The sequence below is a fragment of the Anolis sagrei genome, chromosome 4 (assembly GCF_037176765.1).
Source record: "Anolis sagrei isolate rAnoSag1 chromosome 4, rAnoSag1.mat, whole genome shotgun sequence".
NCBI lineage: Eukaryota > Metazoa > Chordata > Lepidosauria > Squamata > Dactyloidae > Anolis > Anolis sagrei.
The window spans coordinates 19,100,516-19,118,535 of record NC_090024.1 but is presented as its reverse complement, the minus strand read 5'-3'; the positions used below and the strand labels follow the sequence as shown (position 1 = coordinate 19,118,535).

The 18,020-nt window shown below is 40.9% G+C and overlaps 1 protein-coding gene across 1 annotated transcript in view; it reads left to right on the top strand.

Annotated features, from left to right (window-relative positions):
- NSMCE2 (NSE2 (MMS21) homolog, SMC5-SMC6 complex SUMO ligase) overlaps nucleotides 1-18,020 on the top strand; it is a 304,600-nt gene that overhangs the window by 275,098 nt on the left and 11,482 nt on the right. Inside the window, exons 5-6 of the mRNA XM_060775865.2 lie at nucleotides 6,539-6,642; nucleotides 8,911-9,017. Of these exons, the coding sequence (XP_060631848.2) occupies nucleotides 6,539-6,642; nucleotides 8,911-9,017 (211 nt within the window). The remainder of the gene's footprint in view (nucleotides 1-6,538; nucleotides 6,643-8,910; nucleotides 9,018-18,020) is intronic.

Below are 18,020 nucleotides of genomic sequence, written 5' to 3'. Positions count from 1 at the left end.
GACGCTTGCTCCAAAGAACAAGTGTGAACTTTCTCTCTTCTTCCTTTCTCAATTATCTTTAACCCTGTGTGATTGTTAAATTATGCTCAGATATTGAGAAAGCCACTTCTTTGGAGTACAAATCTTAGGCTCCATGTTGATGAGGGACATTTTGGGACTAGTTCAGAAACTATTTTCAGTGAGCGCTGAGTAGAGCAAGAGAGATCCAGTCGGCTTCATGGCTTATAGCATTTGAACCCAAGTCTCTCTACATTTTCCAAAGCAATAGCTGAAAACCTCTGAAAGGTGGTACCTATGCCACCATGATGTCCCATTTTTCCACTTGGCAGCCCAGCAGCCCTCAATATATCCTGGAATCATCATGAGCTATGCATTGTTTGCTTTGTTTAATACTATCTGTAAACGTTTGGTTAGCCAGCATCTGTCAGAGTTTCTGTCTCGGAGGTGTTTGGCCACACTGAATGATGAGGAAATGAGATAAATTGATGTATTCAGCCCAGGGGAGGGGAGGATGAGTCTCCAAGCCAGAGATGTTGTATAACAGACGTGGAGCTGTTTTCCGTTCCATTCAAGCATTGAAGTTGTATTCTGCAAAACCCGTTCTTCTTCGCCGTTCCTGCTCTGACAGATGGAACGGGCTTAAGCTGGAGCAACAAAGCATGGCACCCACATAGAAATGGCTTGAATCATCAATGCAGGTTTACAGCTCTCTATTGAAATGAAAAATTCAGCAAGAAAGACTCCCTGGAAATACAGGATGTAGGGTATAAAGAGTCCACTTTCTGGGAGGCTTCACTCAAGACACACTGAAATACGCACACAACCCATCATCACACAGACAAAGAATTAGATATGTGCATAGGCGTGGAGAATAGAAGTTTGAGAGAGGACGTGACAGCCGTCAATATTTGAAAGGATGCCATATTGATGAGGGGGCATGCTTGTTTTCTGAAGATCTAGAGAATAGGACACAGAGCAAAGGATTCAAATTGAAGGAAAATAGATTCTAGCTAAACATCAGGAAGAACTTCCTAGTGGTAAGAGTTTTTCAGGAGTGGAATATGCTGCCTGCGAGCATGATGGAGTCTCCTTTTTTGGAATATTTTAAACAGAAGATGAATGGCCATCTTAAGCCGCTTTAAGTCTCCTGCGGAAGAGATAAGCAGGGCATCATCATCATCATCATCATCATCATTATTATTATTATTATTATTATTATTATTATTATTCTGTTAGGAGACCTTTAGTTGTATATTCCTGCATGGCAGAATACAGTTGGACTGGAGGGTCCTTGGAGGGTCTCCCACCTCTATGGGTCTTTGATAAGTGATCTAACATAAAGATTGACACCAGAGGAAGAAACAACATGCAAGGAATAGGAATGGCTTTCTATATCAAGGCTTCTCTTCTGGTGTGAGAGAATTGGCCCTCTGCAAGGACACTGCCCAGGGACACTGCCCACAACAGATTCATGTGAAACAGCCACAAGTTGAAGTTCAGATATTTTTTACTGTTGCCAAATTTTTCCAGACCCACAACATTGAGCTAAAGGGAACCCATAGTTTAAGAAGCAGTCATCTATATCACACATAACAAGCCAAGAACATTTCAACCTATTGTATTTCAGCAAACTTTTTAGTCATAACTAAGAATGTCCATATGCGAAATGAAACAAGCAAGATCATGTAGGTAAACCTTGCAACGTAAACAAAAGCAAAATTGGAATTTTCTGAAGACCACTTGAAGACTTCTAAAGCACATCCACATTATTCTTATTTTTCTGCACCAGCTTTGACTTTTGTAGTAAAGTCCATTTTTGTGGCCAAACATATAGTTCTATGCTTTAAAACAGTGTTTCTCAAACTCTGCTCCTCCAAGTGTTTTGGACTTCAGTTCCCCAAAATCCTAGCCAGTTTACCAGCTGTTAGGAATTGTGGGAGCTGAAGTTCAAAACATCTTGAGAAGCAGTTTGAGAATTGGTGCTTTAAAAAAAAAACATGCTGGGAATAGCTTGGTAGGCAAGTTGATATGCTTTCTCCTTTTCTTTGTATTGCTGCTCACACATGTTCATTAAGAGATTCTGGGGGCAGCTGCTGTTTACCTTTCCTGTCATAAACAGGCACATGCAACTACAGTAGGATCAGTTGCTGTTTACTTAGCCTGCTACTGGAAGGTATACAGAGTTTACAGTAGGATCAGCTAGAATAGAATCTATTTTCCCAGTTTAAGCTTTATTGCATTCATTGCAATTCAGCTCCAGAAGTCTGTGCTTCTCCTGTCCTTCACCATTCGCCCAAAGCCAGTGCTGTTAAAACAACCCTTTCAGCTAGATAAAGGACTAGGGGAAAGGGGGTAGAGCTGGATTGATGTGAAAAGTAGCTGCTTCATTGGAGGATGTCTTATTTAAGGCATGCCTGAACATACAAATAGCTGGAAATACACACACACACACCAGGATTTTTCCAATCTGGCATCCTGAGAGTTTCATACATAGATATAAGTTGCACAATGCATAGTGGTATAGTGCAGTTGGACCTTTAAAACAGTTTTGCAAAGTATAATGCACTCAGGTACACACAGTAGCATGTGAATGAGCTGTCTGTCATTTATAGGTTGTTGTAGGATTTTTCGGGCTATATGGCCATGTTCTAGAGGCATTCTCTCCTGACGTTTCGCCTGCATCTATAGCAAGCATCCTTAGAGGTAGTGAAGTCTGTTGGAACTAGGAAAAATGGGTTTATATATCTGTGGAATTACCAGGGTGGGATAAAGAACTCTTGTCTGCTGGAGCTAGGTGTGAATGTTTCAACTGACCACCTTGATTAGCATTTGATGGCCTGGCAGTTTTTTGGTGTGGTTTGTTAGTGCCTGGGGGAATCTTTTGTCGAGAGATGATTGGCTGTCCCTGATTGTTTCCTCTCTGTTGTTTTGCTGTTGTAATTTTAGAGTTTTTTAATACTGGTAGCCAGATTTTGTCGGTCATTTATATTGACCACTGCTCGACATACATTGAGCTACGATGGTACTCAGTGCAAGGACTGTGTAACATAGTTTTGTTGGCTACCAGTTATATTGAAGCACTGTAGGATCTCACTGCTCAGTTTTCAGCTGTTATTTAGGATCAACTTGAAAACAACTTGAAAACATCTATTTTTTTGGACTGCAACTCCAAAAGTTGACTATGGTGGATGGGTCAGTTTCATAGTTCCAAATAATAAACTTTCCAAGCTCCGAGGAATATTGAAAACCTGAAAGAGGAGACTCAGATTCCTCTCCGCTCCCCAATGTCCTAGTAGGTCACCAGAGGCAATTCTTAATTTGCACTGGACAAAATAGCCGTTTACATTCCTTTACAAAATAGCGTATCAATAAAATTTGAAGGAAAGAGCACGGTGTGTCGATTCTGCTGATAGCCCGAAATACGCTGTAGTCGCATGTATCTTTATTTAGGACCCGCTGCGACAGTCCTGGAAGTTTCCATCGCTCTATTTAGTGCTGCATTATACAAAGCTATTTTGGGGCTAAAATGATCATAAAAATTGTGGAAGGGAGATGACACAGATATCTCTGGCTTAATCTAGGGCTTGCCTTCATCTGGTGAACAGCTGAAAAGGCCCACGTGTATGGATCCAGAGGGACTAATTATAATGTCAGAAACATATGGATAATGTTATACTTAGGACAGAGCTGAAGCTGCCCTCTTTGCAGCTTTGGAACCTGCTCACCAGCTGCAAAAATGCCCCCGTTGCCTCTTGTCAAAGTTGCTTGAAGGTAGAGCTGGAATTGGGATTAACACCTTCATGGACCAACTTACTTCTTTGTATACATCACATGGCTAAAGTTTGATTACATTTATTTTCCTAAGAAACTTACATAGAACACAGATGGATAATGTGTAGACCCACAGACTATTTTGCTGTTCTGGGGACATCTTGGGAGGTGGGGAAACATACGGCCTGCTAAAAAATTGGGATGGAGTGACAGACGTGACCATAAGTCCACTTCTGGATTTGAAAATAGGATGTAATTTTGTCTAAGTTAAACAGTGCAGAGTAGGGACACATAATATTCAGTAGAATCTATAATACATTAACTTTTGGCATCTACTGTTATTTTCATGCTTATACATATTTTTGGATGTGAGAGCTGGACCTTAGGGAAGGCTGAGCGAAGGAAGATCGATACTTTTGAGCTGTGGTGTTGGAGGAAAGTTCTGACAGTGCCTTGGACTGCGAGAAGATCCAACCAGTCCATCCTCCAGGAAATAAAGCCCGACTGCTCATTGGAGGGAAGGATACTAGAGACAAAGTTGAAGTACTTTGGCCACATCATGAGGAGACAGCAAAGCCTAGAGAAGACAATTATGCTGGGGAATGTGGAAGGCAAAAGGAAGAGGGGCCGACCAAGGGCAAGATGGATGGATAGCATCCTTGAAGTGACTGGACTGACCTTGAAGGAGCTGGGGGTGGTGACGGCAGACAGGGAGCTCTGGCGTGGGCTGGTCCATGAGGTCACGAAGAGTCGGAGACGACTGAACGAATGAACAACAACAAAACATATTTTCTATCCTCACAACCGTGTTCCCCTCCCCCTGAGCCACTCCTTTTATATATCTCTGTCCCAAATTTCATTTCCTCTCGTGGAGGTAACTTTCTGTATTTTTAAATGTTCTTTCAATATTTTTTCCCATACATCATCAAAATCACTTTGTTTCAGAGCCCTCTTTTAATTTTTAATTTAGATGTCAGCTTGTCATTTATTACCAATTTCCATACTTCCTTATACGACTCTTCTATTTGTATATTTATTTTTCCCGTTTCCAATTCCTTGCTCTAAGCAGTTTGGCTATCTATATCTATATCTATATCTATCTATATAATAAAGAAGAGTGTTTGTTTGTATGGGAAGGACAGAGGAAGTGTGGAGGGCGGAAGTGTATGTGGCAGCGTTCTGATTGGCTGCCGCTGTGGTTCTATTTGCATATGGTCTCTGATTGGGCAGCTTCAATAGGAGCCCCTGGTGGAGAAGAGGGTTCATGGCAGAAACGGGGCATGACAGAAGGAAATTTGCATATGGTCTCTGATTGGCCAGCCTCAAATCCAACATTCCGAGATGACTAAGAGAGGAAAGGAAAGGCCAGAGGGGGCTGGGTCAGAACACTCCCAATACAGACCGAAATAGGCACACAGAGCCTGCAAGACCCACTCGACATCCTACTGCAGTTTGGAGGAGGATGAACCATGGACGATGGGACTTGCAGTACCACCACTCACATTCTGAGACCGCTGTTAACCTTATCCAATGACTGATCAGGACCAAACTTCGCACAGAGACCTCTCATGACCCACTTTACGTCCTGGTGTGATTTATTTGCATTATTTCTACCCTGCTCATATCAGCCCGAAGGCATTTCAGAGCAGCGTACACAATCAGCACAATTTGATGCCATAAAAATACATACATTGATAACAAACAAAAAAACATGATAGTGCAATTAGACATAACACAGTGCATAATAACAATATTAAAAACTAAAAACTATATCCTCTCGTTCAAGTCCTTATCCGTTCCATCGTCTTGGGCCATTCCTGGGTCATTTTCCAATTCAAGTTTATCTATTTACATTTATTTACATTTGCTATTTTTCATGTTAGAAAAAAATATTAAAAAGAACAAAAGAAATCTGAATTTAGACATATATTGGGAAGTCTGACTTGGCCACGGTAGTCCACGCTCTGGTTACATCCCGTATAGACTACTGCAACGCTCTCTACGTGGGGTTACCTTTGAATACTGCTCGGAAGCTTCAAATGGTCCAGCGTTTGGCAGCCAGGTTGCTAACAGGAGCGGCACTCAGGGAGCATACTACTCCCCTGTTGAGCCAGCTCCACTGGCTGCCAGTTTGCTACCGGTCACAATTCAAAGTGCTGGCGTTAGCCTATAAAGCCCTAAATGATTCTGGCCCTACTTACCTCTTCGAATGCATCTCCTCCTATGAACCGGCTAGGACACTAAGATTTTCTGTGGAGGCCCTGCTCTCTGTCCCGCCTGCATCACAGGCGCACTTGGCGGGGATGAGAGACAGGGCCTTCTCAGTGGTGGCCCCTCGGCTGTGGAACGCCCTGCCTGCAGATATCAGATCGGCCCCCTCCCTGCTGATATTTTGGAGGAAAGTGAAGACCTGGCTGTTCGAACAAGCATTTGATTAAACAGTGTAATTAAACATAGGAATACGGAATAATGGATGATGAGACTGGATTCTGATTTTACTGTTGAGGCGCTAATTATTGTTATACGGATGTTTAATGATTTATGTTACAATTGTTTTTAATTGCCCTATACTTGTCTCGTGATGTTTTGTATTGATGTTGTTCACCGCTTTGAGTCACCTGAGGGCTGAGAAAAGCGGTATATGAATAAAGTAAATAAAGTAAATAATAAATAAATATAGATAAAAAATATGTTTTATGATAACAATGACTAGTGTTATTAGCCATGTCCTTATTGAATGGCCTTTCCTCCATCTTATATATTATAGTTGGTGTCCATTCTGATCCAAAAGAGATCCCAGACCTTGAACTGGTTGATGAGGATATTGCGGTGACACAAAGTCAGATGAACTTCATCTGCCCCATCACACAGGTAGGTCACATGTGCTGCTGAGACCAGAGCTCAGAAATGAGATGTTGACAATTTTCAGGCTCGTCATTACTTTGCTCCATATTTTGAAGCATTAAATATTTCTTAACTTTTAATTCAAGCTTTGGGATTTTAAAAGGAATGTCTCTAAAGACGATGCCTGGTGATTGATCATCTGTTTTAAGAAGAATATCATGTCTTCTTCAACGCTCTAAGGCTAGATCTACAAAGCAGTTCAAAGCAGATATAATTTGGATTCAGAAACTGGATTATATGACAGTGTAGATGGGGCCTAAGACTTTGACTGTTTCCACACTGCAGCATTATAGCAGTTTGACAAAACATTAACTACCATGGCTCAGTGTTATGGAATTCTGGGATGTGTCGTTTTGTGAGATACAGAGCTCTGGTGCCAAAATAAACGACAAATTCTAGGATTCCATATGATAGAAAGGTAGCAGTTAAAGCGTTGTTGAATCACTATAATTCTGCATTGTGGGTGGTCTGTTTGTCTCTTTTCCATACCTCATCAGCTATTTTAGTCAAAGTTCAGAATAGAATACTTTTGATAAGTGTTGCCTTCTGGAAATAGTCACCTTCAAAAAGAAGGAAAGTTCATGCTTAAGCAAAGAGTGATGGATGGGATTAACGGTAATTGTATGAGCTATGAAAGATCCCAATACCTGTCCAAATGTATTCTCCCCTACGACCTGTCCGAATATATTCTCCCCTACGAACCATCAAGGGTGTTAAGATCTTCCAGAGAGGCCCTGCTCTAAGTCCCACCACTTTTGCAGTCGCATTTGGTGGGGACGAGAGACAGGGCCTTTTCTGTGGTGCCCCCCCCCCCCCAGGCTATGGAACTCTCTCCCAAATGAAATTAGATCTGCCCCCTCCCTCCTGATCTTTAGGAAACAAGTGAAGTCTTGGTTATGGAACAAGGCATTTGCAGAGTAATGGCTGAGACTGGTAATTGACTAAAGTATTGACCACAATGTGCGGACTGAGTTGGATGTTGTTTTTATCCTGGCGATTGTTTTATTATGCATTTTATCTGATATGTATTTTTAACTTATTGTTTCGATATGATGTTTTAAAAGGTTTTGTTTGTGAGCATTGAATACTTGCTGTTAGCCGGTCTGAATCCCTCTACGGAGGTAGAGAAGATCGGGATACAAAAGTTTTAAATAAATAAATAAATAAAACCAAATTTCAATCAATGCTGGAGTCGAATGATGCATGGAGGATGCAGTTTTTAATTTGTGACATGTAGCACCAGGATTGTGGCGCAGCTGGCTGAGTGTCAGCTGCATTAAGATCAGGCTGACCTAAAGGTCCTGAGTTCGAAGCCAGCCCGGGTTGGAGTGGGTTTCCAACCAATTGTGTAGCCTGTTGTCGACCTTTGCAAACCGAAAGACAGTTGCATCTGTCAAGTAGGAAAATTAGGTACCACCTTAAAGTGTGGGGAGGCTAAATTAACTAATTTATGAGGCCATAAAAAAGACTCCAGCAAAGCACTCCAGCAAAAAAGCATGCGGGGAATGCGGAAGTACTTCATCAGTGTCGCAGATGGACGTTGAAAGCGACAGCTCCCCTGGCGACCAGAAAAAGTTAAATAGCCTCTGTGTATGTCTGTATATGTTGTATGTTAAAATTGGCATTGAATGTTTGCCATATATGTGTACACTGTAATCTGCCCTGAGTCCCCTGCGAGGTGAGAAGGGCGCAATAGAAATGCTGTAAATAAATAAATAAATAAATGTATTTTAATTACGGTATTTTAAACAAGTCTTAAAATTGGTGTTCCAATTGGCCTGATTGTTCCTTTCTGTTTTGACATATGTTGTAAACTGATTTGGGTTCCATACTTGGAGAAAAGCAGGACACAAATCCAATGAAACCAAGCAAATGAATACAATAATTATTATTTCAACATAAGAAAAGATCTGAGCATTTATATGTTCGTTCCTAGTTTCTAACTTTAGCATCCTCTTGCCCTACATCTTCCTTTCTTCTGCTTTGTTAGCTTGGCCTCTTCAGTCCTAATGTTTCCTCCTCCTGACTAGCTCTAGAATGGAAGCTCTCTGCACCAGAGGCCTGCCTGTATGATTGTATTGATGGATATCTCATGCCATAAATCACTACATTCATTGACAGGGCTTAATAAAGTCACCACCCTTTGGTGGCGTTCCATTTCTGCTGGGATGATGGGTTGCTGGTGGTGTAGATCTTGATTTGGACAGTCTAATGTAGCCTTATTAATTATTGCAGAATGAGATGATGAACCCAGTCAGGAATAAAGTCTGTGGTCACGCCTATGGAGAAGAAGCCATTCTGCAACTTCTCCGAAACAGGGAGCGACTTAAGAAGAAAGTCTGGTAAGTAACCACAACCATGCAGATGAAGGATCCTCCTTGATTGAGAACAATGCTTGAGGAACCTTCTTTCTAGACGACAGCTCCAGGAATCCCCCAGCCAGCCTGGCTTGAATTACGAAACGGAGAAAGCGTTGCAATTACCAAAGCAATTACCATGAGTCCAAGAGAGAAACCAGTAGGGTTGCATCATATTCAAAACTGGCTTTGCAGTGGGCCCACTCTATCCATGGCGGTTCAATCCCAGGACACTGCACAGATCAGACAAAAAAGCAAATTATCATGTCCCATATTATTAAATGTTGGCAACATCAATGTGCACACGTCAACATGTTCATGTCACTGCCATTTAATAGTATGGGGGTGATGATCTGCATACAAGACTCATGGATCCAGAGCCCAAGGATTTATGTAATGGTAAAAGTGTAGAGTGGGGTTCAGCTATTTTCTTATAGGAAAATCTACATGCTAGGAAATGTCATTAGCATTGTGATAAATACAGCCATGATTGTGTGATTGCATTATTGCAGTTCGTTTGTGTAGAGATGTGTTTATTATAAAGTGTTATTTATAATGTGTTTAAACTGTGTTTATAATGTTTATTATAAAGTGTTATTTATAATGTGTTTAAAACTGTATTTGTGGTTTACATTTGTTGCCATGGCCTAGCTGTGAGGGATAGGTTGCCATGGTGACAAGACAAGGCAGCAGAGGAGGTGGGTGGAGCTTAAGGAGAAAAAGGTTTGAAAGTGGCAGTTAAGCTCCAGTCAGGCGGAAGAGACCCTGAGGAGAAGAGGAGAGCCAGTTAAGGGCTCTGGGAAATAGCAGAGTCAAGAAAGGACTCTGGGAAAAGTAGTTTAGTCCGGTGGAAGAGACCCGGGGAAGAGGATAGCCAGTTAGGGCTCTGTTGTGAAGCTGTGAGAATTCAGTAGTTCCTAGAATTTGTGAATATTTCTTCAGCAAGAGAGCTGAAGGTGTTACCTTGTTAGATTGCTTAGGTTAAAGGAATCTAACAGAGGGGGTTTTCAGGATTGCCAGTAAGGAAAGACTGGTGATCAGTGGTTTGTTCCGAGTATAGGGCAAACAGTGTGGACATTCACAATAGGGAACTCTGAAGTAGTATAAGCACTTCACTAAAGAAGAAGTTTGTAGAATTGTATCATCAGAAGCATGTATCTCAAACCAGCCATTTTGTAACATCAAGCCTTGTGCCAAGTTCAAATTCTCAAAACTGCAACAATTACGTTCTGTTGACAATAAAACTTGTTCCCTTTATATTTCAAACCTGCCTCATCCATTGCTTTTATGCTTGGTGCATTCCACACTACCAAAGTCACCTCACAACACAACTAAAGATAGACAGAGACATAATCCAGCGTCTCTAAACATATTGGTGGCAGCTTAATTGATATTTAAAAGAAGGTTCCTCACAGAATATTGGTGGCATTAAAGAAGATTAATACTTCCTCACATAATTTTGGTGGCATCTAGTGAGATTAGCGCAGCTTCTTTACATTTTTGTTGACAAGCGGTGGGATTAACGCTTCTTTACAGTTTGTTTTTTAAAAATATATATATATTATTTGACTTTGTAAACTACCTAGTGGACATTTTTGGTAGGTTGAGTTATATATCCTTTTGTTAAATTAATACTTCACCATCCCCAACCCACATTTCCTTTTATTACGTATATACTTGAGTGTAAACCGACCTGAATATAAGCCGACACACCCAATTTTAACCACAAAAACTGGGAAAAAGTATTGACTTGAGTATAAGCCAAGGGTGGGAAATGAAGCAGGTACTGGTAAATTTCAAAATAAAGATTTCAATAAAATTACATTAATTGAGGCATCTGTAAGTTAAATGTTTTTGAATATTTACATAAAACTGTGATTTAAGATAAAATTGTCTAACTCTGATTAAACCATTACTCTAACCTTCTTCAATGTAATTGTGCTTATCTATCCTTTGAATACTAATAATAATAGTGTAAAATAATGGAAATGTAATAACAGTAATAATAGAGTAAATAATAAATGTAATACTACTAATAATAAATATAATAAAATAATACATGCAATAATAATAAATATAATAAAATAATAAATGTAATAATAATAAATAGCATAAATAATAAATTTAATAAAAAAAATTAATAGAGCAAAATAATGTAAATATTATAACAATAATAGAGTAAATTAATAAATATAATAATAATAAATAGAGCAAAATAATACATGTAATAAAAATAATAATAACAGAGTAAATTAATAAATAATCTTGACTCGAGTATAAGCCAAGGGGGGCATTTTCAGCCTTAAAAAGGGACTGAAAAACTTGGCTTATGCTCAGGTATATATGGTACTCAGTCCAGTTAAGGGTACCTGTGTTCTTTGAGATGTTCACTGCCATGAATTGGGGGCATTGAGATGAAGGGATCACCCCCAACTCCTATTTCAGGTGTGTCAAACTCAAGACCTGCAGGCCAGATCTGGACCACCATGTCATTTTATGTGGCCCTCTAGATGCTGGACTACAACTCCTGCATTCCTCATCATTTGACATCATTAGAACTGTGGAGCTGTGGAAGTTGTAATACAATAATATGTGGAAGGCTGCTTTTTCTTCTACTTCATCAGGAGAGTGGGGTTTGAATTCAGAGACAAGGCTTGTGGATATGATGTCTGACGTTAAAAGGTCCCTTAACCTTTTCCTAGCCTCAGAACCACAAGTGCTGTTGGGTTGCAATTCCCATTATCCCTAATTCCATGGTGGATAATCAAATGTGAGGGGAGTTGTCATTTAATAGCATCTGGGCACCTAAACTGTGTAAAAACTAAAGAGCACTGACCACTGTGTAAAAAGGAGTTTCCAGTGGCGCAGTGGGTTAAACCCCTGTGCCGGCAGGACTGAAGACTGACAGGTCGCAGGTTCGAATCCGGGGAGAGGCAGATGAGCTCTCTCTATCAACTTCAGCTCCTCATGCGGGGACATGAGAGAAGCTTCCCACAAGGATGATAAAAACATCAAACAATCTGGGCGTCCCCTGGGCAACGTCCTTGCAGACGGCCAATTCTCTCACACCAAAAGTGACTCGCAGTTTCTCAAGTTGCTCCTGACACGACAAAAAAAAAACAATGTAAAAAAATTATAGTTGGTCCTCTCTATCCATGGATTCTCCATCCATGGATTCAACAACCCTTTGAAGGCAACTCTAAGGCTGATGCGGCCCTCAATGAAAATGGGATTGACATCCCAGCTGTACATTCTCCAACTGCTCTGATTTGACAGTCCTAATCAATCCTCCATCGTCCCACTTTTTCATCTGCTTTTGAAATGTTCCGGCTTCTCTCTCCTACTCCCACCTTTCTCATTTGTCCCCAGTTTGCTGAAATGTGAATTCAGAAAGCAGTTTGCATTAGATTAACTCTGCAGAGAGGGACAGGAAAGGATGGGATGTTGCCCTTCCCAATAAGCTTAGACAAGGGGAAACTTCTACATCCTCTCTGAACATAGATGTTCTTCCTCACTGACAACTGTTGACGTCTTGAAATACTCTTGTGTTGTTTGGCCCCATGTGAAATTTTTGCTGGTGTGGAGCTCCAAGTCTTATGCAGTTCAAGGCTTCTGATGGATGTAAACTCAATATACTTGCTCTAATGAGCAACTATGCACTGTCAGAATCAGTGTGGTTTATAGATCAAAAGTCAGAATTAGCTAGAAAGTCAATAGTACGGCCATATGTTTCCATGTGACTATGCATGGCTGGCTGGGGCAAAAAAAAAAAAATACACAAAAAGGAAATGGTTATGTAAGAAACAGTTCAGGAGACTCTGTGAGGAAGTAGGGGTCATTTGAAGTGCCAGCATGAGAAGGCAATTAGAAAACCCAACATGTGGCTTGTTGACAGCATCCATCCTGTTGATCCGTCTGCATTTTCAACCCTAGATTTTGGATAAGGATGTGATGCTATCTTGTTAGTCTACTCTTGCTGACATTCTGAGTTTAGCCTTGCTGTGTCAACATGGAGAGCCCAGTCCTTGGGGATTCTCCAGCCTCCTCAAGAAATCTCAAGTCTGGTATTTGATCAAGATGCCAGAGCTATTTGTTTTGTTGCATTCCTTTGACACCTGCGCAAACAATAATTTGCACAAAACTCAGGTTTTAGCCCAGAACTGTTGACCTGAACCCTGTTAGTAAACCTAACCAGACTCATTAAATCATTTGCTTCCTGGTTGTGATTGTCCATGCCATTGTATTCCCAATTCCTATGTAAGGTTGAGAAAACTGGATAGTGAAGAAAACCAATAAGAAGAAATTTATGTATTTATTTATTTGCTCTATTTATACCCCACTTTTTTCAACCCCGTAGAAGACTCAAGGCAGCTTACATGTATAGACAACGATTCGATGCCATGTAAACATCCATATATAGTAAAATAAACAGATATATTAAAATGATCATTAAAAACCAACATATCAAACTTTTAAACATTATTTAAAATCACATTATCCAAATAATAGTCCATGGCCATTCCAAATTCTCATTGCACTATTCCATAGTTCTCTAATGGATCACTAACTGAATGCTTGATCCCACATCCACATATTTAGCCTTTTCCTGAAGGTCAGGAGGGAGGGGACTGATCTAATTTCATTAGGGAGGGAGTTCAATAACCGAGGGGCCACCACTGAGAAGGCCCTGTCTCTCATCCGTACAAACCGCCCCTGAGAAAGAGGAGGGACCAAGAGCAGGGCCTCCCCAGATGATCTTAACTTCCTAGCTGACACATAGAAGGAGATACGTTCGGACAGGTAAACTGGGCCGGAAGCATTTACGACTTTATAGGCCAAACCCAGCACTTTGAATTGTGCTCGGTAGCAGACTGGCAGCCAGTGGAGCTGGTGTAACAGAGGAGTTGTGTGCTCCCTGTACCCCACTCTGGTGAGGAATCTGGCTGCTGCCTGTTGGACTACTTGAAGCTTCTGAACAGTCTTCAAATGCAACCCTACGTAGAGTATATTGTAGTAGTCCATTCTTGATGTGACCAGAGCATGGACCACTGTGGCCAAGCCTGACTTCCCAAGATATGGGCACATCTGGCTACTAGGTTCCAGGCTCTGCAATGAGTCCAGGAGAAAGCCCAGGCTGCGAACCTGCATCTTCAGGGGGTGTGTAAACCATCCAACACAAACTATAAATCAACTTATTTGAAATGCGGTCCTGGAGGAAAGTTCTATAGTCACCATGGACTACCAAACAGACAAATAAAGAATGCAATCATTTTAAAATACTCAATTATTCCTCAGATAATACCCAATTTAAAACCAGTAAAACCATTTAAAATAATGCCAACCATAGCAAATATGCAACCAGGAGAACTCTGACCTAAACCATTGGAAGAGTTCTTGGTGTCAAAATGATACCAATGTTGGCACCACTTGGGCCTCCACGGGATAAGGATTTCACAACTATGATGACACCACAGACAACTTCCCCTTTCCTCCCTATTATTGCACTTTCTCATACTATATAATTATATAATATATATATACTATATAATTTCTTGAAATGCTCAAAAACCTGTTTAGATTTCTCAGAAATCAATATGAAATAGAAGTTTGGCACTGTAATGTTTAGAAGATAATCAGAGGTCTGAAAACCACACCTTATGAGGAATTATGGAATTGTGTGTGTTTCACTAAGAGAAGGCTGAGAGATGGTATGATAGCTGAAAGGATATCATATAGAACAGGGATTCTCAACCTTCCTAATTCCGGACCCCTTAATAGAGTTCCTAATGTTGTGGTGACCCCCAATCATAAAATTATTTTCCTTGCTACTTCATAACTGTAATTTTGCTACTGTTATGAATCATAATGTAAATATCTGATATGCAGGATGTATTTTCATTCACTGAATCAAATTTGGCACAAATACCCGATACGCCCAAATTTGAATAATGGTGGAGTTGCGGGAGGGATTGATTTTGTCATTTCGGAGTTGTAGTTGCTGGGATTTATAAATAACCTACAATCAAAGAGTATTCTGAACTCCACCAATGATGGAATTAAACCAAACATGGCACACAGAACTCCCATGAACAACCATGAAGGGTTTGGTGGGCATTGAGTTTTGGAGTTGTAGTTCACCTACATCCAAAGAGCACCACAGACTCAGACATTGATGAATCTGGACCAAACTTGGCACGAATACTCAATATGCCCAAATGAGAACACTGGTGGATTTTGGGGGAAGTAGACCTTGACATTTGAGAGTTGTAGTTGCTGGGATTTGTAGTACACCTAGAAGCAAAGAACACTCTGAACTCCACCAATGATAGTATTGGGCCAAACTTTCCACACAGAACTCCCATGACCAAGAGGAAATACTAGAAGGGTTTGATGGACATCAGAGGCGGCCCTAGGTAATTTTCAACGGTAAGCAAACAGTATTTTGCCCCCCCCCCCCCAAACAAACAAACACTGATATATATTTTCTGTTCATCGTGGGAGTTCTGTGTGCCATATTTGGTTCAATTCCATCATTGGTGGAGTTCAGAATGCTCTTTGATTGTAGGTGAACTATACATCCCAATAACTACAACTTGCATATGTCAAGGTCTATTTTCCCCCAAGAGCACCTCAAGAGCGCCCCTGGGCAAAATCAACTATACTGCAAATGCTTACTTTGCGTAATGGGTTGAGCTGCCCCTGGTGGACATTGACCTTGAGTTTTGGAGTTATAGTTCACCTACATCCAGAGAGCACTACAGACTCAAACAATGATCAGTCTGGACCACACTTAGCATGAATCCTCAATATGTCCAAATGTAAAAACCAGTGGAGTTTGGGGAAAATAGACCTTGACATTTTGCAGTTGTAGTTGTTGGGATTTATAGTTAACCTACAATCAAAGAGCATTCTGTACCCACCAACGATAGCATTGGGCCAAACTTCCCACACAGAAACCCCATGACCAACCGAAAATATTGTGTTTTCTGATGGTCTTTGGCAACCCCTCTGACACCCCCCTTGTGACCCCTTGTGCTGATGTAGAAGATGGAGCAAACTTGTTTTTTGTGCCTTCAAAGACTAGAATATAACCCAGTGGATTCAAGCTACAAGCAATGAGATTCCACCTGAACATTAGTATGAAGCTTTTCCTGTAAGAAATGTTTGAAAGTGGAATAGGCTGTTTCAGAGAGTGGTTAAACAGAATTAGACGGATATCGTTCTAGGGTGCTTTAGTTGTGCAATCCTTTCTTCCTGGAATGGCCTAGAAGATGGCCCTTGGGGCACCTTCCAACTCATGCGATTCTATGATGATAAGACTTGGAAGGTTTACCATGTGAGGGTGAATCAAATCAAGACCGGCTTAAACCCATCTTAAAATGGTTCCGTCGCCCTTGATAGCTGATACAATAATGTCCCCTTTCATCCTCTCTTCCTCCTGTCCAGCCATGGCAGATGATGCAACCTATAATTTATGTCTTGAGTGTAATTAGCACCAAATGCAAAATTAAAGTGAGTCAAGTAAGGATACTGAGGGATACAGCCCTACATCGTTTAGGAGAGGCTGTGTTCCAACTCGTTTTTGGGAACGTTTGGAATATTACTCTGGAGCGAGCAATCAGTTTGCTATAGGGAAATTTCCCCCAAAGGAACAGTCTCTCCCATTCCAGCTCTGAGCCCCTCCAGGCTGCTGAGGTGTTTACTGCTGGATGTCTGCAGTATTATTCAGACTTGTCTCTCTGAATTGGCCAACACAGGAGTGCAGCTCCATGGGGTGGGGAGGTGAAATTAGAGTTTGGCCCCATAGTGAAATTTTGCTTCAGATTTTTAGCATTGGAGAAGCTGAGTGTCTGAAACATGTTCATGCTTTGTCCTCATATGTCACATTCCCTTAGTAACTTAGTCTTCTTGTTGTGTGCCTTCAAGTCGTTTCTGACTTATGGTGACCATAAGGAGAAACTTTGAGCCAAATTTCTTCAGAGAGGGTTTGCCTTGGCCTTTCTCTGAGGCTGAGAGAGTGTGACTTGCCCAAGATCATCTAGTACCTATCTGTGGATTATTGAGGATTCAAACCCTGGTCTTCCAGAGTCCTGGTTAAACTCTCAGATCACACCAACTTTTCTCAATGTGCACTTTTACCTATTTTCTATTTGCAAAATGCAAACATCTCCTCCCAATTTCTTCTCTATTCACTCATCTCCATGTATAGAAACATATTGTAAAATGATGTCTCTTATCTAAAATGGCCAAAATCAAGGCTCACTTTTTGGATTTCGGTAGTGTGGGGTATTTTTAAACCTTTGGTTAGTTGAATCCATGGATACAGAATCCGTGAGGGCCAACTCAATTCATTACACCAGTGATTCTCAACCTTTCTAATGCAGCAACCCCTTAAGATAGTTCCTCATGTTGTGGTGACCTCCTCAACCATAAAATTACTTTTTTTTTTTGCTACTTCATAACTGTAATTTTGCTACTGTTGTGAATCGTAATGTAAATGATATGCAGGATGTATTTTCTTTCATTGGACAAAATTTGGCACAAATACCCGACAAATACCCAAATTTGAATACTGGTGGGGCTGTGGTAGAGATTGATGACAAAATTTGGAAGTTGTAGTTGCTGGGATTTATAGTACACCTACAACCAAAGAGCATTCTGAACTCCACCAATGATGGAATTGAACCAAACTTGGCACACAGAACTCCCATGACCAACAGACAATACTGGAAGGGTTTGGTGGGCATTGACCTTGAGTTTTGGCACTGTAGTTCACCTTCATCGAGAGAGCACTGTGAAACAATAATGGATCTGAACCAAACTTGGGACAAATACTCAACATGCCCAAATGTGAACACTGGTGGAGTCCGGGGAAAACAGACCTTGACATTTGGGAGTTGTAGTTGCTGGGATTTAACCTACAATCAAAGAGCATTCTGAACCCCACCAACGATAGAATTGGGCCAAACTTCCTACACAGAACCCCCA